General features: G+C 51.0%; 7 protein-coding genes across 7 annotated transcripts; 3 read left to right on the forward strand and 4 right to left on the reverse strand.

Moving 5' to 3' along the window:
- Positions 1-1,315: 1,315 nt before the first annotated feature.
- On the forward strand, positions 1,316-3,315 carry LY79DRAFT_703165 (guanine deaminase). Its single transcript, XM_060564959.1, has 2 exons — positions 1,316-3,223; positions 3,290-3,315. The coding sequence occupies exon 1, from the start codon at positions 1,759-1,761 to the stop codon at positions 3,112-3,114; it is 1,356 nt and encodes a 451-aa protein (XP_060414778.1). The 5' UTR covers positions 1,316-1,758; the 3' UTR covers positions 3,115-3,223; positions 3,290-3,315.
- Positions 3,316-6,068: 2,753 nt separating this feature from the next.
- On the forward strand, positions 6,069-7,439 carry LY79DRAFT_649363 (uncharacterized protein; the record flags this gene model as incomplete). Its single annotated transcript, XM_060562521.1, has 1 exon — positions 6,069-7,439. One exon carries the CDS (start codon positions 6,069-6,071, stop codon positions 7,437-7,439), a length of 1,371 nt encoding a protein of 456 aa, XP_060414779.1.
- A 782-nt stretch (positions 7,440-8,221) lies between these two features.
- On the forward strand, positions 8,222-10,167 carry LY79DRAFT_552022 (alcohol dehydrogenase GroES-like domain-containing protein). Its single transcript, XM_060557689.1, has 7 exons — positions 8,222-8,615; positions 8,694-8,719; positions 8,774-8,817; positions 8,866-9,039; positions 9,091-9,216; positions 9,266-9,659; positions 9,715-10,167. Exons 1-7 carry the CDS (start codon positions 8,472-8,474, stop codon positions 9,989-9,991), a joined length of 1,185 nt encoding a protein of 394 aa, XP_060414780.1. The 5' UTR covers positions 8,222-8,471; the 3' UTR covers positions 9,992-10,167.
- Positions 10,168-10,819: 652 nt separating this feature from the next.
- LY79DRAFT_514445 (uncharacterized protein) lies at positions 10,820-12,302 on the reverse strand (the record flags this gene model as incomplete). The annotated part of the gene is made up of 2 exons (XM_060554610.1): positions 10,820-11,869; positions 11,949-12,302. The coding sequence occupies 2 exons, from the start codon at positions 12,300-12,302 to the stop codon at positions 10,820-10,822; spliced, it is 1,404 nt and encodes a 467-aa protein (XP_060414781.1).
- An 818-nt stretch (positions 12,303-13,120) lies between these two features.
- Positions 13,121-14,065, reverse strand: LY79DRAFT_579315 (uncharacterized protein; the record flags this gene model as incomplete). Its single annotated transcript, XM_060560018.1, has 3 exons — positions 13,121-13,476; positions 13,546-13,867; positions 14,021-14,065. 3 exons carry the CDS (start codon positions 14,063-14,065, stop codon positions 13,121-13,123), a joined length of 723 nt encoding a protein of 240 aa, XP_060414782.1.
- A 76-nt stretch (positions 14,066-14,141) lies between these two features.
- LY79DRAFT_552027 (tartrate dehydrogenase) lies at positions 14,142-15,602 on the reverse strand. The gene has a single exon (XM_060557690.1). The coding sequence runs from the start codon at positions 15,461-15,463 to the stop codon at positions 14,366-14,368; it is 1,098 nt and encodes a 365-aa protein (XP_060414783.1). The 5' UTR covers positions 15,464-15,602; the 3' UTR covers positions 14,142-14,365.
- A 2,947-nt stretch (positions 15,603-18,549) lies between these two features.
- On the reverse strand, positions 18,550-20,109 carry LY79DRAFT_179754 (uncharacterized protein). Its single transcript, XM_060551292.1, has 4 exons — positions 19,844-20,109; positions 19,764-19,777; positions 19,644-19,706; positions 18,550-19,493 (listed from the first exon to the last, which is right to left on the reverse strand). The coding sequence occupies exons 1-4, from the start codon at positions 19,916-19,918 to the stop codon at positions 18,848-18,850; spliced, it is 798 nt and encodes a 265-aa protein (XP_060414784.1). The 5' UTR covers positions 19,919-20,109; the 3' UTR covers positions 18,550-18,847.
- Between the last annotated feature and the right edge of the window lie 972 nt (positions 20,110-21,081).

Raw genomic sequence — 21,081 nt, forward strand, 5'->3', positions numbered from 1 at the left:
GAGGAATTCCGAGCATCAAATACTTCTTTCAGGAACGTGTTGAGTCCATTATGATCCGAATTTCAACGTGATGTCACAGTCCCAAAACTGGCACAGGCCGAGAGTTGTTTCGGCAGCGCCAGTCAGACAGCATCAGTGACCCATGTATGAAGTCCGAGATTGTGGTGGCATGAGCTCATGTGGGGTGCCGGATGGTGGGCAACCAACTCCCAAGACTCAGTTTCGGGTCGAGAAGCAACTTCATGACGGCGAGGGAGGGATTCATGACGTGAGTTGCGGGGATATGTGTGATCGAGCAACATCTGCTCCCGCAGTGGCAGCTTGTCTCCGGTCTCTGCCGCGCCGGCACACGGATCCGATGACGGATGCCCTGAAAAACAGGGAAACGGCCTCTCTCCACCGGCAGAATGGTGCCGTCCATTGGCAGTCGTCATTCGGGAGGGGCGCTACGAGAACACCCGCCACACGGTTACGTTCGTCCCGGAAAATACAGGTTTGATTCATGTGCCACTGTGGCTCTCGAATGTGGCGTTGTTGGGCGCAATATCCAGTTGCACACGACTTGTCCTAACGCCAAGGGGGGACCCAATCGATGGCACCAGTTGACGCGCGTCCAGAGCACCTCATCGCCGTCGGGATCTACGAAGACAAATCTCACATCAGCAATGCCTGTCGGCCCGTGAAGCGTCTTACCCAGGGAAGTTAGCGGTTCGAGAACAGCATCCACAGCAGCTCAGCTCTGTGGAGGTGTGGGACACACATGACGCGATTGTGGTATACAGCTATTGGGAACAATAGCTGCTTACCCTGGCTAGTTTGCATCATCTGGAGTCCCTAATGCTGGGGGCCGACGATGTCACTGAACGGAGCGTCTGCATCTTGGTCTTTTCCTGTCTTGTCTTCAACGATATTATCGACATGTAAGCCGAGAACAAAACCTGTCATTGTCTCGGCAATCTTTACCTCTTTGTTTTCGAGATTGATTGTCTCAATTGTCGCAACAATACTGCGTAGGTAACAACCCGTTTTACAAGGAGTGGCCTCGTTGATCGCGAAGCCCAATGCCACATTCAGGTATTGTATTCCCTGCCTTGCAGTCTTCCGCTTAGTGGTGATTGTCTTTATGGTAAGGTGTTCCTGGCCTCTAGTGTGAAGCTGGAGCGCCGTGCCCAGGAGATGAACGGCATTGCAGGGTCAAGTCCACAGGGGAACCCCTCTCCCCTTTCCGCCCAATAACCATCATTATATTGCGTAACAACGATTGCGGGTACGCGCTATAAGAAGATTAGCATCCCCCCAATCCTTGTCTATACTTCTACCCCGTTCCTCTGGACTGTCAACGAGAATCCTACGAGCTCGTGTGCCGCATGGATGTGTGCATCAAGTCATATCTGCCACAGCCAACACTATGCAAACGATGCACTAGGGCCGGGATTGTCATTGCCTCAGTGGTAAGAGCAACTTTGAGCCTGAGTGAGAGGAAGGGAACATCGGCAATTCTGCTCTGACCGCCTTTGCGGTGTCAAAGTATCGAAATTGGGGAACATTCAATCGATAAGCCCGCTTCTATGACTATAAGATAACTAAAATACCGGTATCGTCCTCTCCTCGGGTTACACCGCCCACGTGGCATCATCAGCTATTAGATAACTCTCGGACGATATCTCAACCAGGCAACCTGTGATTAAAACATACCGCAAGTCTTCAAAACTCGCCAAATTAGTTATTGTCCGCCTTTGGGCCAGTGTTGTTGTCAGAATGGTTCAAGCCCTAGCTTTCCACGGCGCTCTCGTCCACTCTCTTGGCCCCAACCAGGTAGAGATTCTTGAAAACGCAGGCCTCGTCATTGGAGAAGACGGACTGATCTCTGAGTTTTATCACGAAATCTCCGCCGAGGAACTATCCAAGACGCTTCCGAATAACGTCCATTTCCAAAAGCTTGAAAAGGGCCAATTCTTATCGCCCGGGTTCATCGACACTCATAACCATGCCCCTCAATGGGCCATGCGCTCCCTTGGCCAGGGTCTTCACATCCTCGACTGGCTCGAGCAAGTCACATTCCCTCACGAGGCACGATTCTCAGACCCGGCTTATGCTCGAAAGGTTTATGAGAGCTGCGTCAAAGGGTTCCTCAAGCAGGGCATCACCACCGCCTCCTACTACGGGTCGAAGCATGCTAAAGCGACGCAGATCCTGGCAGATATATGCAAAGATTTGCACCAACGTGCTTTTGTAGGGAAATGTAACATGGACCGCAATGCGCCGGGCTACCTTCACGACGAGTCTGCCGAATCATCCTTGAGGGAAACGGCCGAGTGTGTGGAGCATATCCGGCAGATTGACCCGACAGGACAGCTAGTTCGACCTGTTCTGACTCCACGCTTTGCGATCTGTTGCACGCCAGACTTGCTATCGGGATTGGGGACAATGGCAATTGAAGACCCGTCGTTGGCAATCCAGACACATTTCAATGAAGCTGAGCAGGAGATCAAGGCGACGAGGGAGTTGTTCCCCGAGTTCTCGAGTGAAGCCGACCTCTATGGCCACTACGGTCTCCTCAACCAACGATCAATTCTCGCGCATTGCACATTCATGACCGATTATGAAATGGAAAAGATTCTAGAGTACGGATGCGGCGTCGCGCACTGCCCAATCTCAAATATGACGGTTGGCGGTGGCTTCATGGCTGCGTCGATACGCCAGTTCTTGAACAGAGGTATCAAGGTTGGCTTGGGCACAGACAGCGGGGGCGGCTTCTCTTCAAGCATGCTTGACACCATTCGTCAGGCCATCATAGCCTCCAACGCCCGGGAAGTTATGTCCAGCGGCAAAGACAAGGCTCTGTCCCTGGATGAAGTCTTCTACTTATCAACATTGGGTGGTGCTACCGTGTGCTGTCTCGAGGATAAGATTGGGAACTTCGCCGTGGGTAAGGAGTTCGACGCCATATGGGTGACCTGCCCATCGGACGAATCATTCGGTGTCATGACTGTGCGCGAGGAAGCAGACGGTTTGAGGACTATCTTCGAAAAGTTCCTCATGACGGGGGATGATCGCAACATTGCCAGAGTGTACGTGCAGGGCGAGCTTGTCAAGGATGGGTTGATTGCTTGAATCGTTTACGTACCAGCTGCTTGAGCTCATTGTTATTGATGAATATAGTCGCTCTAAACCCCCCATAAGTGGTCTAGTGCAGTTCACCCGATACATATGTAATATCACGGTACGTAAAACCTGATACGGGGCACCTCTGACCTGTGCCGGATCTCGATATCTTAATACGGTATAGAATACCCGATAACGCAGAGAAACGGCCGAATCTGACTTCACTTCAACCACAGCCCGGATGCATACGCGAACGCCTTTGGGCGCCGGAACGTCGGCGGCAAAGAGTCGATGCTGGGCCGCGGCTTGACGTACTGCTGTTGAATAAGGTCGCGCGGGTTCGCAGGCGAACCACATGATGAGGGCCTGACTGACGTACTCGCGGTGATAGCATTATTGAGCCTGCCACCAAGGTCGCGATGGTTGCAAGCCACAAGATGACTCTGCCTTCACCAAGGTCGTTAGAGACCTTGCGCCTTGAGTCACAATTACTAACGACAGTACTAGAGATAGCTTCACTCGCCAGCAACCTTGCTAGCTGTAGCTAGGTATACAAAAGGCAGAAGCTGGGCTTGGTCTCTTCTTCCCTCCTTCTATCTTATCTACATCCTAAACGCGCGCACAATCACACAACTTTAATCTAGACAACCGTTATAATGAGCTAGCGTGTGACTGTTAGAAACCCCTAGGACCTACTACAGTCAGGGGATTACTACATGCTGCGTATAGTGTGTAGAGATCCTACTCTGACTAGCACTTGTACTAAAGAGCTTAGCCTTAATAAGACTATTAGAAAGGTCTTTAAAGACCTCTCTCTTGCCTAAAGGGCAAATATAGCTGTCTTTAGCCTGGAGCTATTAGCAAAAGATGCTAATAGAGTAGATGAGGTCTATATTTAGAGAGAGATACGTGTAATGTAAGTAAATAATAATAAGATTAAGGAGCTCCTAGAGCACAAGGGAGTTTCTATAGCCTGGCTGATGGCTATGTTGATGGCTAACAGCGAAGGGGTCGAATTGCCTAGGGGCAAGTTCGTCTAGGCTGGTTAGGTGTGGGAGGGGAAAAGTCTTTTACTTGATACCTAAAGTGTATTAATACACCCTTGCTTTTGGATTCCAACTTGCCGAAGAATGGAATTCACGTGACCAAAGTGACTACTGTCTGCTGGCGAAGTGACAAAAAGCATTAATCCAACGTTGCCTAGAGGTTCGAAGTTGCGTAACGGCGGGAGGTGTTGTTTGCTGGTGAATTGATAGGCCGGCCGGCCGGCCGGCCTCCGAAGTGAAAGTCGCCATTCGCAGAAGCTCTACACGCACATAATACAAGGCCATAGGCCCGAGCTCATTGTTATAGGTTGCACTCTTCGTGGATATATGTCGCTAGCCAAAGGCCGTCAGTTGGATTCCGGTACTTCTTACCGACCGAACAAGCTACCTACCTGGTCTGGTAAAACTTCGGAAATCAACTTGACTGTGATATCGATAGTGACGATCCATTAAATCTGTCAAATCAATCAAAGGGCATGTTACACCACCATTGCAACTCCATCAACCTATAGGGGTAGAGGTTGCACAAGTCAGCAGCGGGCAGGTTCGGAACCAACCCGGCTGTAGTCGATTCGCATTCGCAGGTAGAGTGCTTGACACTATCAGGTCACGTAACTGCTGAGCATTGACATTTGGCCTGTTCCGATACTGAATCCTAGATGCTTGATCACAATATAGGTAAGACGTCCGACCACACAAGGGCTATCCTTGGATGCGTATCCCAGTGGGCCGGGAAACGATCCAAATCTTGATATCCTTAAGCAACGGGTTATATAGGCTTTCCGGTGAGTCGTTTCCATCCAGTAAGCAATATCCGCGGCAAACTATGGCCCCCATCAAGTCATATCAATCCCCGCCACAACACCGAACCATCACCCCTAGACCCGACCTTCCGGTTATGACTCATGTCCAAGCATGCCCGGCGCCCGTTGGGCTTTAAGCTTATTGTTCAGGTTAACCGCATTGATCGACCAAGGACCGATTGCTCATGCTGTTTGGTAGTTTAAGCCAGAAACAAAACAGAAAGAGGACGCGGTGTTCTATTCGGCAACACTGCCAGCTCTACAGCGACATTGGCTCGACTGGATAGGTTTCTATCGAGCAACCAAAGCGACTCTCGCCACAACCGTTGTCAGCCGCCTGACTCGTACGCTCCCGGCCCACGCCGAATTTGGAGGCTTTCCCGCAATCACGCAGCCCCTGTCTCGGAGACTTTGTTGCCGTTGGTGATCCAGTAACAGTGAGCTCAGGAGAACGAGCTCTGCTTGTACTCTGTGTCAGTCGGCATATGAGAAAGCTCATATGGAAGGAACAAGCTCAGCCACCAGCAAGCTTATCGAGACTGGCCTGCCACTCTCCCCCCTAGAAGCACCTTCGACGCGCCGACGGAGAAGGTGCTCTGTCCACATAGCTACATGGATCAAGTCCCCTTGATTGAGGCCGGGCAATGACCGCAGGAACGGGGAAAGATGGGGGAATATTGATCGACAAGGCCCGATGGTCCTGGCACGTTCACCTACAACGTGGATCTGGTTCCGATTCCCAACTGGCCTCACAAACGAAGGTTCCACAGTAACGGTTGGCTCTCGGCTGTTACGTTGCAGTTCTCTCCTCAAACCTGGCTGAGTTGTAGCAGTGTATGTAATGGGCTATTGCTTTGTATACCGCTCTTAGCATCCGATATAGGACTCTAGGCCGTCTACTAATCACGTATCAACTTTGTGAGTACTCCCTACTATGGATATAAAGACAAGCCGTGATCCTCCAGCTTGATCATTCTCTCTGTGCCAGCAACACAGCTGGAACACATTCTTTTCCTATTCAGCTGCGGTTCAAGTCTTGGTGTGCGGAATCGAGTCATTCGAGTGACTTGCAAGCCACTTACTCTCATTCGTTATACAAATTGCATCTTCGATCATGAAGTTCACTCTTCTCACTCTTTTGGGCCTCCAAGCCGTGGTCGGCCCCGCCTTGTCAGCCGCGCTGCCTAGCAAGAAGCAGCCTATCGTTTCCAGCAAGACTATCCTCCTCCCTGTCCAAAGACGACTGGACAGTGTTTCTGCTGTGCCCATTGGGCCAGCCAAGTTCACCCCCAATGTCAACGTTACGCTCCCCTACGAGGGGCTCAACGCAACCAATGCCATGGTCCGAGCCGTGATGAAGCACCCGGCCATCTTGCTCGAGGATATCGAGGCAATCACAAACGTACAATGCTTCAACAACGGTGTCGTTCTCACGTTCGAGGAGACTGAAGTTTACAACACCTGTCTCAGCGCCTGGCCTGCGAAGGACTTTATCATCGTCACCAACCATAACAATGGCTGTGACAACCAGGACGAGCGAGGTATCTACCTTGTTCAGGGGTACACCTTTGACGACGCTACACTCACCATAAAAGCCGCAACCACCAGAGCCGAGATGCGTGACCAAATCGAGGATGCTGTCATTGACTTCCAGCACATCGGTACCGCTACCACGAGACGTGACCTGTCCGGCATCATCTCTGCGGACCTTTCAGGGGCCACCTTGATTGCGACTAGTCCCCTGACCATTGTTGCCAATGGGGCAAGGTTAGAGACCACTGTCAGTCTGGCGGGTCACGTTCACTTCAACCTCGCAAAGGCGCAGGTCAGCGAGTTCTATATCGATCTAGACTACTCTTCAGTTCTGGCCCTGAATATGTCCGCTGCCGTCAAAGGCAATTTCACCAGCAACCTCTACAAGTACAACCCTTTGTCGGTTTCGGCGTCAGCCTTTAGCATTCCCGGCGTCATCGACGTGGGCCCCATGGTGGACTTTGGTCTCGGCATTGATTTTGCCGCGTCCGGTTCAGTCAATGCTTCTGTTGATATCATTACCACTATCTCCGAAGCCAACGTACACCTCGACTTCCTTGACGCCAACAAAACATCCAGTACCGGCTGGAACCCACAGACCAAAGTCACCACCGACATCGATGCCCAGGTTCAGCTTCAACTCAACCCTTACGCTGACTTGACCGTCGCTCTGGGTGTCAAGTTGTTCAAAGGCCTATTAGATATGTCTGCGGGCCTCAAGTCCAAGCCCACAGTCATCAACGCCTTCTCCGTCGATGTTGATTTAACATACGATAGTGAGAGTGGCATTGCATTTGAAAAGCCGACAGGGGATCAATGTCTCAATGGCGCATGGTTTGCCAGTACATTCCGCTTTGGCGTGGACGCATTCGTCACACAGTTTTACAAGAAGAGTTTGTACGCAGTTCATGTACCAATCTACCAGTCTCAGTGCTGGAATTTTGTTCATTAAGGGGACTTTGAACCTTGTATTGTAGAATTATATATAATGAAGACACGGGCTTGGAATAAAAAACACATGATCATAGCCAAAGACTTTCATTTCTCAGTTCCCAGACTCCACTGTCTGCCACTTCACTGAAAGCATAGGGATGATTAACCGTCAACTATAGCTGATCTTTCAGAAATTCAATGTAGCTCTTTGTCTCGTACAGTCGTACTTCCTGCGTTCTTCATCTGCTGGTAAACGACCTTGGCACTGCTGGCGAAATGAATGGGTGGCACATACCCCCGGCGTAACAGGCACTTGAAGACGAGTCCATAAGAGCGCAGGTCTTATTGAATTCGGCGCAGTCTGCATGGAGACTTGAGATATTATCATACAGCCACGCGGCAACAGGACACCGAAGAGAATACCGATCGAGAGATACGTCAAGCACCCCCACTTCCTTCGACGATCGCAAAGATGTAAGTGGCTATCAAAGCTGGCGGCGTTGTTGGTCAGGGCTCGGCTCGTATGGGCTACGAATCTGGCATAGCAGCTGTCACCGGTTCATCCATCAGTCAGGAAAGTTCGCGCGCATAGTTTCATCATTCGCGATCTGGGGTTTCCACGCTAATTTCCCCGCAATCTGCAAGTAGCAGTCATTCGTCAATGTGGCACACTTTGATCACAATCCTCGGGAGGCTCGGGGTTTATCCCCGTTCACTCGGGGGCTGTTAATATCACCTCACTCCCCCGGCCATTTTCCCCGCCTTCGATCAGCCAACTACGGCGTTATCCCCACGGTTTGGAAAAGGTTTCCCGCTTTCTACTACCCCGCAGCGACGTCTTGACCCTCTCGTTCGAGACAGATACCCCGCGGCGATGACAGCTTCTTGGTGGGAGCCGGTCACCCCGCGCCGTGTTAGAGACGGCAATGATACTCTTAGTAATTTCTTGGCCGTCTGTCTTGTTATAGATTCGTGAGATAAGTAGAGGGCTCTGCTGAACCAATCCGTCGTGGCTCCGTGCCTCTCATTTCCCTATATCATAGTTTATTTCATGCCAGTAGCACACACATCTGCTATTATGTCGTCCCCAACAATGAAAGCAGTGAACTACCAAGGCCCTTACAAGGTCAAAGTTACTGAGGTGTCGATTCCTAGAATCCAGCACCCTGACGATGTCATTGTCAAAGTCACCACGGTCAGATAAGCCCTATCTATGTGCTGACCCTGCAGTCCATCGTACTTATGGCTACGGAAAAGCTGACGATTATCGAAGGCTGCTATTTGCGGCTCAGACCTGCAGTATGACTATCAGATATTTTTGTAGAATCAATGCAAACACTAAGAATTCAACAGCATGTATGAGGGGAGAACAGCCGCAGAAGCAGGCATCACCTTTGGTACGCTACCGCCTGCGCTCAACGCGGCTCGAATACTAACATTGAAAGGTCACGAAAACATGGGAATTGTGGAAGAGCTTGGAAGTGGTGTCACCCTCTTGAAAAAGGGTGATCGTGTAGTCATGCCCTTTAATGTTGCTGATGGTCGATGCCATAATTGCGAGGAGGGACGGACTGCCTTCTGCACAGGTGTCAACCCAGGCTTCGCCGGCGGTGCCTATGGTGAGTCTTTAGGGCTGATCAAATTCCAAACGAATCTGACAAGTAAAAAAGGATACGTTGCCATGGGACCATACCCTGGCGGTCAGGCACAGTACATCAGAGTGCCCTACGCAGACTTCAATGCCTTGAAGCTCCCTCCCGGCAGAGAGTTTGAATCAGACTTCATTCTGCTTGCAGGTAAGGATAGTCCACGAGACTTCATCACTTGCTAACTGTATCTTCCCAGATATTTTCCCCACTGGCTGGCATGGAATCGAGCTTTCTGGTTTCAGGCCTGGTGAGACCGTTGCTGTTTTTGGAGCTGGGCCGGTTGGTTTGATGGCCGCATACTCGGCAGTTTTGCGAGGTGCCTCGAGAGTCTATGTAGTCGACCGCGTCGCCGAGCGCCTCCATTCTGCAGAAAAAATAGGATGCACACCGGTTGACTTTACCAAAGGCGACGCCGTTGAGCAGATCAAAAGGTTGAATGGCGGAGAGGTGGATCGCTCAGTCGACGCGGTCGGGTATCAAGCCGTGAGTGCTGGTGGCAACACTGAGCAACCCAATATCGTGCTCGAGAACATGATCAAGATTACTCGAGCCTGTGGTGGCCTCGGGATTCCGGGACTTTACGTACCCAGGTGAGGCCCCTTCCCTCATAAGAGTTATCTTTTGACTAACGATCTCTCTGTGTAGTGACCCAGGTGCATCCGATGACGCATCGGCAAAGGGCATGATCAGCCTGAGTTTCGGCAAGCTTTTTGAAAAGGGCCTCTCTATTGGAACAGGTCAATGTAACGTCAAGGCTTACAACAGATACTTGCGCGATCTCATCATCGCAGGCAAGGCCAAGCCGAGTTTCGTGGTGTCTCATGAAATCAACATCGACGATGCAGAGGTTGCGTATGAGAAGTTTGACAAGAGAATCGAGGGTTATACGAAGGTTCTTATTCACCCCAACGGAGGCTTTTAGGTATCCGTGCATTGGGCCTGAGTTGGCAATGGATGTGGTGTTCGAATACAGCGAGGTGACGACGGGTATCTGGTGTTGTCACTTATGAAAGTCGAGTTCTATTGATGTTTAGGAAGCGAATAGGAATATTTCTTTGTCCGCAACAACGATGCTAAGTCTTTCTATTCCAACCTAAGATTTTGCTACAATGGTGTAGCACTCCAATTGCGTTTTCACAAATTAATGTCTTTGAGTTGCGAATGTTTATGCTGACAAGCAAAACTCAAGAGAACTAGTCACCCTCTCTCTCAGGAGCGATTCAGAGAACAGATGACGCTTTTTCCAGACTTAGTGGCAAGTGAGTCTACTCTTACATGAAAATCATGGCAGACTACGTCATATGGCTGAGGAAGCGTGCGGTCACAGCAAGAGGAACGAGAATTTTGGCTTCACTCTTACTGGCCAAGACGCCTCCGACGTCACCTCAATGTGTTTTGTATTATCTCACAGTGATGGCTAGTCAGATTGGTCTCCAACTATAGCCGATCCATCATATGTGATATTTGGTGAAGAAGAGGTTCAAATTTAACAACAAATATAGAGATAGAAGCCAAACTTTTCCTCCTAGGTATCAAGTGTCGATTGATTTGTATTTTGCTTGGCCATAACTAGCCAACTTCTCTTTCTGACTTTATGTTCTAAAAGATATAAACTAACCTCCTTGGTGCATATTCACAATAACATAGTTTGTACACAAAGTACTTGGAAGTAAACTATGACCGAAGTCGCCGCTTTATTAATGGTCAAGTTGATATAGCGGGCCGGGTGGTGATATCGCAACAGTTTATATTATAACCCATAAGATGGATCATGCCACTCCGGGCGATTGTGATAGAACGGTGACGGGGCTCGGGGTTCAAGTGCAATCTCTTGACCCTTTTCCACGTCTTCAGGTACAACAGAAAGGCGCACTTCAACTTCCTGGATACACAAAATACCCATCTCCACCACCTCGCTCTTGCTATCTTGCGACTGGCCGTTGCTAAAAACGCTTGCGCTCGACTCAGTACGCATCATGTGCGCACCGATGATAGACACGGGATTCCTTATCGCAGGTTTCTTGCTTTTCTTCTCTTCGTCCGACGTCTTGTTGTAAGGCCATATTCTTGCTCCAGGTTCAACTCGGGGTTGACCGCCTCGAAACGTATTCACAACCGTACGCTTGGCCTTCATCCAGAGTTTCTCAAGCAGCCCGTCCAGGACAGGGATAGAAGCAGCCATGGTTCCCAGTGATAGATCCAGGCAAGCCCACACCAAGACTTCAACATAGTCCCATGTGATGTCATTCGTCTTCGTGGGATGAGTCTGTTGTAATAGGCCACCCAGAACTCCCAGTCCTCCAATAATCCAGATGGTGAACAGGCGGGCCTTCTTCGCTGTTGGCAACCGAACCTTCCACAATATGACTATGGGTGTGAACAATAGCACCAGACCTTGCGCCACGTGAATGCTGGTGAGGGCCTTTGTTTGGGCTTTGAGGTCCATACAGGTAGGTACCGGCTCGATGCGACCGAGTAGTGCCAGATCCCACTGTGCTGCTGGTGGGTTACATGAGAAGATAATAGCGAAGATGGCGAATCCCATGTATCCGACAAGCGACGCAATGAAGAGGTAGCATGATATCCGCCACCAAATACTGAGTCGTTCCGCAAGCCGTTGGATAAATATTGTCATCGATAGCTTGATCATGCCCACAGCCACATAGAAAGCCGTCTTGCAGATCATGGCCGCCACCATACCAGTGCCGTACTGCTCATAGGTGATTTCCCACACATGTTTCGCGGCCGCGCCGATTGCAACAGCGTATATCTGCCCAATGGGAAAGACAAGTGCCAGAAGCTATGAGCAATGATTCCAACGTTAGTGACAAAGTCTTTGATACTGGGCACGGAACGCTTTTGGTTGCGTAAACACTTACAGCACCGACGGAGATGGCGTAGTCATCCCAGCCAAACTTCATGCTCGAATATTTTCCCAACCTCAGCCCAATTCTCAATACTGTGGGCACAGCAATGACCAGAATAACAAATACCAGGCCGGCCAAGGTGCCCGGTTGCCTCGTCTCGTGTACATATCCGGGGGGGGGTTTTGCGGCGAGAAAGTAGCCCATCATTGGGTTGACTTCCGCCATCCCTTTCCTGCGGAATAAACCCTTCACGATGTAATAGTCATCTTGTGTTGCCGGAGGCTGGCCTACAAAGGCCGATGTTCCCGTGAGGGGAAGGCTGCTTGGGTCGTCTAGTATCGAAGGGAATCCATCGGACGACGCCATAAGAAACGACGAAGTTGGTATCCAGGCGGGATCGAAACGGAAGCATGCGGTACTCCCTTGAAAAGATCATGGAGATTGCATGCTCGAAGCGTGGTGGTGTTATGTAAGACCGAAGCTGGGGTCGAGGGGGAAAGAAGGGTTTCCTCAGCGGCGAGGGGGGATCTGGGCTCGCTTTCGTCTTTAGCCAAACTGTGAAAAGTTTGGTCGACCGCGCCGTGGAGACGCATGGGCGATCCTTTCACTTTTTGGAATAATTCATGAATGATGTGGTATTAGCTCGCTATGTATATGACAGCTGATTTGGTAGACTAGCCCGGTAGGCGGACGATATGCTGGTCTTCCTGGCCAGTAAGTAGCATTGGGGGCAGAGAAAAGAACGTTGGAACTCGGCTCAGGGTCTGAGCGCACAAACTGCCTTTGGCTATAATAGAGTGTGACTGTGACTGTAACCTGCAACTTTCCCAATCTTAACGCGCTTTGATACCACTAAAGACCAGCTTGCCTACTAAGGGTGAGGGTGTTCGAAAGAACACGGATAGTCAACGTGGTATTTGAACTGTGGATAGAGGCAATGGGCCGTGACCACTGATATTCGTCCACTAGTCACACTCGTCCATGCCGAGCGCTCAGTTCCCAGCAAGGATGTGTGCCGGGTTGTGTGTGCCACGGGGAATTTCCCCTGGTTCGGGACGCGATCCACAACAGCCCGCCCTTTCCGGCTTGTTCTCGTGTGCAGCCATCCATCGGTTGACCCTGCAGCATGCATCTAATTTCCCCGAAATCTTCTGATTCTGGTTGCATATAGACCTCCCCTAGACTTAGTTCCAAACTTGTCTCAGCCTTTTCACGGTCAACAACGAAGTGACAAATACAGTTGAGGGCCTTGAAACAACTAGCCATTCAGCTTCATGTGAATATGGAAACGTTAAGTGGGCCTTGATGGTAGTTAAGAATGAGAGCATCCACGACGCCTGCATAGGTGAGCCGGCAGATGTCTTTCCTGAAACAGTAGTCGACGCTGTTGCGTAGGCTCCCCAGTGAAGTCGACTCGAGATGCTCGTTTCCAGTGCGTCGTTGACTGTCGCCCGGCACGGCTCAGATGTAACAGTCGCATTTACCGTCACTGCACATGATAGGATCGTACTGCTTAGGTTATCGGGGCCATCGTATGTCCCTCCATAAAGGCCATGGTATGTTGTCAAATATGCATAGCTGATCATCCCAAGCGCCGTCGGGCACGTACTGGTAAAGGTCGGCGTTGGCGCTCCCGATTCCACGGTAAATCCGAATGTGCTGTTGGCGACTTTGACGTTCGCCCAGTATTCAGAGCCCCCAGACACCAGTTCGCACCAAGGCCTGTTGTGGATAGTCCACGAGAAGGTGTAGTCACCTGCGTCGAGATGATCGGTGTAGGCGACCCCGAGATGCGGGTTGTCGGGGTAGACGGTATCGTTCTTCAGTACTGATCCAATGGTGTTGAACGGTAAGCGGTCAAGTTGAGGGTGAGACTTCTTGTACGCATCCCATGAGAAGGCCCATCCATAGCGATACGCAATGTCTGGATTCTGGAGTGAAAGGGCAACAGGAAGTCCGTCGCTGGTTTCGGCTTACTTGCCCCTGGCGTGAGGGAACACGAGGTCGAGTTCAACAATGCTGGGAGAGAGCTGGGCCGCCGCCGTCTGGCACGCGATGAGCGCGACGAAGAGCTGCCGACAAACCCAATTGCCTGTTAAAGGCCAGAGGGTTCCGTAAGTAGATGTCATGATTGCAGAGTATGGGTGTGCCGGTTTTCAAGAGTAACACAAGATCTGAGGAGGAAGAAAGCGAGGGGATAATTTCCTGACGTGAGACAAATCTTTCGCGTAATTAAGTGTCGTGAAGCCGGAATAGCTTTATATAGCTAGTGTTGGTAGCAGCTACTACAGATGTAGCGTATGACCTACTTTACTCTGAAAATGTTTAGACACTGCAGTTCTTCACACTAAGCGACTGGCTTCCCGTTTGTCAAGAACGATTATCTACACATATATAGGACTCATCGTGTTGTCCCCCAACATGCCAAATTACTTCTTGTTTCCTAGATCAATCACTTCCGACACGATTGCCTTGCCAAAACCCTCGGTTGTACCCGAACCTCTCATATCCGGCGTCAAAACGTTTGCCTCAGAACGTGCAAGGACGTTCTCAATAGCCGTTAGCAAGAGATCCGCCGCCTCCTTGAATCCAAAGTGTTGAAGTAGCATTTGCCCAGCCCAGATCATGCCAACAGGGTTGGCAACACCTTTGCCAAATATGTCCGGAGCACTGCCATGGACTGGCTCAAAGAGGCTAGGGAATTTCCCCTCCGGGTTGAGGTTACCCGATGGCGCAATACCGATGGTGCCAGTACAAGCAGGGCCCAGGTCCGAGAGAATGTCCCCGAAAAGATTGCTGCCGACTACGACGTCGAACATGTCCGGCCGCTGAACGAAGTGGGCTGTCAAGATGTCGATGTGATACTTGTCTAGCTTGACATCCGGGTAGTTCTTCGCCATCTCAGCAACGCGAGAGTCCCAGTACGGCATCGTGATGCTTATCCCGTTGCTTTTCGTGGCGCTGGTGAGACGCTTCCGGGGGCGGCTCTGGGCCAGGTCGAAGGCATAGCGAAGGACCCTATCAACACCGACTCTGGTCATGACGGTCTCTTGGACGACAATCTCGCGGTCGGTTCCTTCAAACATCTTGCCACCAATGCTGCTGTACTCGCCTTCCGTGTTCTCACGGACGATCCAGAAGTCGATGTCTCCTGGCTTCCGGTTGGCCAATGGCGAGGTCACGCCCGGCATCAGACGACACGGACGTAGGTTGATATACTGGTCGAACTCTCGCCGGAACTTGAGCAAGCTGCCCCATAGCGAGACGTTATCGGGAACTTCATCCGGCATGCCGACCGCACCGAAGTAGATGGCATCGAATTTGAGGAGCGTCTCCTTCCAGTCTGGTGGCATCATCTCGCCGTGCTTGTGGTAGTATGCACAGCTAGCAAAGTCGAACCATTCCAATTGCAGCGAAATGCCAAAGATTTCAGCGACCGATTCGAGACATTTTACACCCCAGGGCATCACTTCGGTGCCGATGCCATCGCCAGGGATGACTGCAATCTTCAGTGGTTGAGGAGACATTTTTGGAAGGTGTGCGGTTGCTTTAGGAGTACAATCAAATTCATTAAGGTATTAACAATTGTGTGTCCGGCCTCGAATCCGTTGGAGAAAAACACACGGTTAAGTATGTAAGGGTCAAGAAGCCTGCGGCGGGGGGAGGGGTCGGTCAGCACCGCTTCCGGGCGGAAGTCGGCATTGTCAGCGCGTAATTGTTAGGCCGCGGGATCTGTCAGCCTAAGTTTATCTCGGAGAACATACGTACAACGTAACCTGTGGGAGAAATTGAATGCCAGTCTCCAACATGCCGTAACACCATACACCGGGTTAGACTAGTTGTCAGTAGATTCGCCGAAGCTATTGCCAGGCTTCTCAAGGCTATGAAGCCTGGCATCGATTCAGTCTATAGGCACCACCAGGGTGTACGGGGTAGGGACGCTATCGTGCGTGATTCGGAATGAATCGCTTCACTATTCCAGTCATTCTTCGGGGTAGACGGTGTCGAGGTTGCCTACGATATTGGGTCATTGACATGAAGAGGCCAGTTATCTCGGACAAGCGGCCGAAGACTCAAGATATAGCGACTGACTTCTCCAGATAAATTCTATTTAACGAAAGGCGTCGCCGTGTAGATTCTATACTGCCATACAACATTCGTCACTGGTCGGTGACTGTGCGCCGTTGGTAATCTCTAACAGGGAGCCCCAAGTCGCTTCATCGAACATATCGAAGAAGTTTTCAATCCCGTCGACTTAGTCTAGATACTGGCTGAAAGTATCCCTTTGCTGGTCCGGAAAAGTGGTTGGTATAGGTGCGAAATCAGCGTCACCAGATGTTGCATAACCGTCAGCATCCAGAGTCGGCGGGGTGGCGACCTGACTGGGTAATACTGGGCATTGATGCTGATAAAAAAAAGGATAGGATCGACCCATGAACCTTGCGGAATATCCGTGTTATCCTGCAGTGCTTCGTTTTTTGGGGGGGGGGGAGAAATCTCGTCGGTTCCCTTGGATTCTAGAGTCGCTCTGGTAATCATCGGTTCTTCGTCGCTTTAAGGGGCTTTGTATAGCATCCTATCGGTGAGAACTTTGGCAAAAGATGTCCCCGAGCTTATTTGTTGGAGTGCCGTCGATAGCATTCGTGTCTGACCGGAATGCCTCGTGCCCTTTCGCGCCGGCTTCAATGCTTTGAAGCAACGGGGAAAGGACTTGATGGCAATGCCGTGCTGCTGCCCATCGACTATTCATTGCTACTAACAGGTCAATGGCCATGTGGACAGTACTGGATCCGTATTCGATGATGTCGGTATGGGGAAAAAAATTAAAAAACAAGGAGAGCTCTACTGACGATTTAGCCTTTACTTTGTTACACAGCTCGAGTCGAATAGCAAGAGCCAAGATAAGCTCGTTCATCCAGACGGCAGACAAGTAGCCCGGCCAAAACAGCGGACCTCCGCAATCTAGATATCTATGGATGGTATGAACGATGGTGTTTGCTGCGCCGATACACGTTTGTAGAGCTTCTCTGAACTCGCCACGTCCTGTGTTCAGGGAAAGTGAAGGTCTATTGAGGAGAAGAACAGCGTAGTGGTGAGAAACAAACGGGAAAACGGTATGATCCGGTGTCAGTGGCGGGACGCCGGGTGTGATCGCACCGAGGCGCGGCTGGTCCAGATCATTGCCAAAAGCAGTGACGTCGGCTTTGAGAAGGAGGATTGTCTGGTTGTCCGACTGTCTTGTGTGGATGGATTTATGGAAGACCTCGAGGATCCTCCCTACAAGCTGTGATGACGCACGTGGTGTTCTAGAATAGCTTGTGTTTCCCTGCGTTGATGAAGAATCATGGCAGATTACCGGACACGTCACCAGGATGCGTTCCAGTGGCTTGTTGAGATTTCCGTCTTCTTCCCCTGCTTCCGGTGATGGCCCTCTGGTTCGTGTCGGTCTGGGTGGGGATGCTGCCAGTCGATCGGGGTGGTTAGATGGGAGGTGCAAGATAGAGTTGTCTTCGCTCCCAGGTGTCAAGTACAACTTCGTAACTGGCTCGTGAAGGTCCACATGCCCTGGTGGGCACACATCGATTTCTGAATCTTGAATGCCACTCGGATGTCCGAGTGACTGACTGACAAAGCGGTCAAGAACATAAAAGCTCCAGAATATGCGTTTACTTATCGATCGCTCATCCGGTGTAAGGTGCTCATATCGGGTAGGGCAGCGGTGCATACCCGACTGAAAGATCGACTTCGCTATTAAGCCGCTTACAGATGACGCATGGAGGAGTGACATTGTGGATATGAAGCACACTTGCGCGCAGAGCAGCGCCTGGATAGAGGCTGTGTCGCACCGCAAGGCCAAGTGGCTCAATGTAGGCAGGAGATCTGAAGGAGAGAGGATCGTTGTTGAGCCCATATCGAGCGAGCCATCCATTTCGAGGCAAGCAATATTGAAGATACACTTGAAAGTAAATAGTAGGCTGGTTGAAACCGTGCTTCCTGTCTCTGGAGTGAAGGTCGAGCGATAGAGAGCATCCAGGTTCGCGAGGGTCTCCGGGCCGTACAAAAGGGAACCAAAGGATGCCAGGTTCGGAAGTATGTCAATACGAGCTCTCTGGCAACGGAATATACGGGTATAGCACTCATGCCATCCATGAGATCTTTCTCCTTGCGGAGTAAAGACTCGTGTTGGCTCGATTGGGCCAGCGGGGTAGATGGCGTCTGGTCGTTTCCCTGTCCTGGCGTTTTCCCGAAATCCGTCGAACCAAAGCTCACCATCTCTCCTCCGGCCATGCAATCTTCCGGGAATAGGTCGCCATGAGCCGAGCCTCGCTTGAGATGACGACTTTTGTTTGTTGCCTTGCCATCCGCTGTTGAAAACGCTCGCTTGACGGTGTTGATGAAGTAGACGCCAGAAGAACTGCCAACAAACTGGCTTTCCCCATTCGCAAGAGCCTTCAAACTTCCTATTTCGGGTGCCTTAATGGTATGTGAACGGTCGGGGCGTCGATTTATTCCCCTCAGACTCAGAGGCGAGATTTGCAGCTTTGCACATCGATGGGGAGGATGAAGGAAGGCAATCGGCCATCAAGATTGGTTCAGTTGGTCCAAGATAGTAGGGATGGGGGAGGGTGTTGCGGGGAAAGAATACTCCGCCGACTACGGGTTTGGCCTGATGTGCGGCACCGGATCACCATCCAGGGTTAAGCGACGTTGGGGAGCAGGTCAAAACAACTAGATATGAACGGCTGGACTCTCCGTGGGATAAGTGAACGCTGCACCATATGGAAGCGACAAAGCACCGACAGTGGCATGCGTGGGTGCTCAAACCAGGGCTCGATGGTTCCTGTTTGAACACGAACATCATGCTGAAGTGTCCAAACAATGAGTTAGCCTCGGCCATTCGAGGCTTTCTGCTACCAAAGAAACGCGCTTTCGTAGCTCTCGTGATCTTCCGGTCCTGGAACAATGCGCGTGGGTGCTGAGCTTGCGTTGAAGTTGTTAGCAACGCCAACCATCAAGTTTTGCCTTACAAGACTAAGCTTTGTCGTTGCACTCGCTGTATCTTCTTGTCCAGTGTTCTCGCCCGGTCCTCTCGAGGTAGTTTGGCGACCCTTTGTTCCATCTTGGCCCGCTCCGATACTGACTATACCAACAGTGCCATCTGCCTCTTCCAAATCATTCCGGTGACTCGTATCGGTGTCACTTTGGATAGCGCCGCTGTCTTCCAGATCAATTTCGATGGACTGAGGTCGTTGGCTTCCGGTAATGTTGGTGGCTCCCGATGCCCGGGCTTGGAACCAACGCTTGACGTCTTGCGCGGAATTGAGCGGGTAGTTCCCCCAGTAAACGGGCCCAGAGTGGTAAGTTTTGACTGAATCAAGTACATTGCCGTTGGACTGTGCCGCTGCAGAGGGATCTGGTTGGCAATCGCTTTGGTCAAGTTGAGAGAATGCGGAGAACAGCTGGTCGTCTGACACTTGGGTCATCAAGGCGCAGAGAGCCCTCTCGGTCTGCATCAAGCGCTTCTCCATCGTTACGATATAGTATTTCGGTGGACCACTGCGTCGTTTGGAGTCAGCGATGTGGTTAATTATGCAGAACTACTCAGAAAGGAGAGGACCAGCGACCAAGGTAAACTGCGTGCATGAAGAATTGGGCATATAGCCGAATAGAGAAAAAACAGAAGCAGAGAAATGATAAGAGACGCACCGTTTCTGTTGTTGCGGCCATTGGCATGTCACGTTATTGATGCCACATTGTGCGCATTTGGGTCTACAAATGTTAAGGTGTGTGTGCTAAGACTGGAGGGTGCAGTTCAAGGGGACGAACTGCTCTCCACTGCACTGTCGGCCACTTGAAGTCAACATTTGTTTGCCCTCGTCGAATATGCGTGGCTCGGCTTGACTGACCTGATGCTTTCGTGCTCTGCAGGCCGAGCATGCTCCACGACTGCGGGTAGTCTTCTTGATTCCTTGTCCAGCCATGCCATCTATTCTCACACCAAGATCACTTTGAAGTTGGATGGACGTTGAAATGCACCAACTCGGGTTCTTGCGACCTTCCGGTGCGGGTAAACAAACACATACAGCAAACTAAGCGCGCCAGATAGTTATTTGGATCACCCCACGAGGGAATGCGGGGTCCTGATTTGTTCAACTGCCTCTGGTCTCGACAGTGCATGTGCCTAGATGCGGTACAGGTAACGCTTGTTCATTATTGACGAGTCGCCAGTCAATCATGGGGTATTTTCTCGCATACATCCAAACCTTCAGCGGCTGTGGGGTCATCGTTCAGAGCTGCGGCATTGCTCCTCTCTCTTCAATGAAGGCGCATCAGGCGATGTTGGTGAAGATAGTTAGCGCCAGACTATATCTGGTAAAACCCCATGGCTGTAACCGGACTCTTTGCTGCAGCTGAGAATGGAACATGTGTTAAGACAATATCGCCGGATCGGGAAAATCGCCGAAGGAAGCCCACGGACAAGCTCAACTGGCAACGACCCGGGATATTGCTGGTGTACAGTAGATGACGATAAGTCCGAGCGGGTCTCAACGGCGCGATCGCCTGGCCAATGCGACCCATGCTAAGCATTCCTAAAGTCGTGCCTCGTAGGGTCCGCGATCAAAGTCGAAGACAAGCAGTTCTGGGATGCGCAGTTCACTGACATGCTGGAGGAACCCTTCAGCTGCCCCATGGCATCCAGTCGTCGCAGAAAGATAAGCAGATCTGTCGTGGCATTGGAGTTAGTGACAGGCAAACAGTGATAGTCCGGCGAGAGCAGGCATCAGTATCAATCTTGTCGCATCGAGTTCATTCGTGGCAAACGACGCTCGATGGACAGGGGAAGGGTCTATAGATTCCTTATCCGCGTCAGATAATGCGGGCCGTCGGCTAAGACATACTTTAATCGTAAAATTGGATGTTGTTGGATGTCTCGTGGTCGATGGACACCGTCGCCGGGCCTGGAATAAGTCAAAACAATCCGTCATTTCGATGGCTGATGAGACATAATAAATGCCTGTTTGGCAGGCTTTTTCCGGCGTAATCTTCCGCGCCCCGGAGGCTGCCTCCAGGTCTCAAGCAGTGAAGGAAAGACTAGGCTGTGCTCGTCCTTATCCCTTGGCCACTCGAAGTCTGCCGAAACGCT

Source organism: Colletotrichum navitas, assembly GCF_030913465.1.
Source record: "Colletotrichum navitas strain CBS 125086 chromosome Unknown LY79scaffold_25, whole genome shotgun sequence".
Classification (NCBI taxonomy): Eukaryota; Fungi; Ascomycota; class Sordariomycetes; order Glomerellales; family Glomerellaceae; genus Colletotrichum; species Colletotrichum navitas.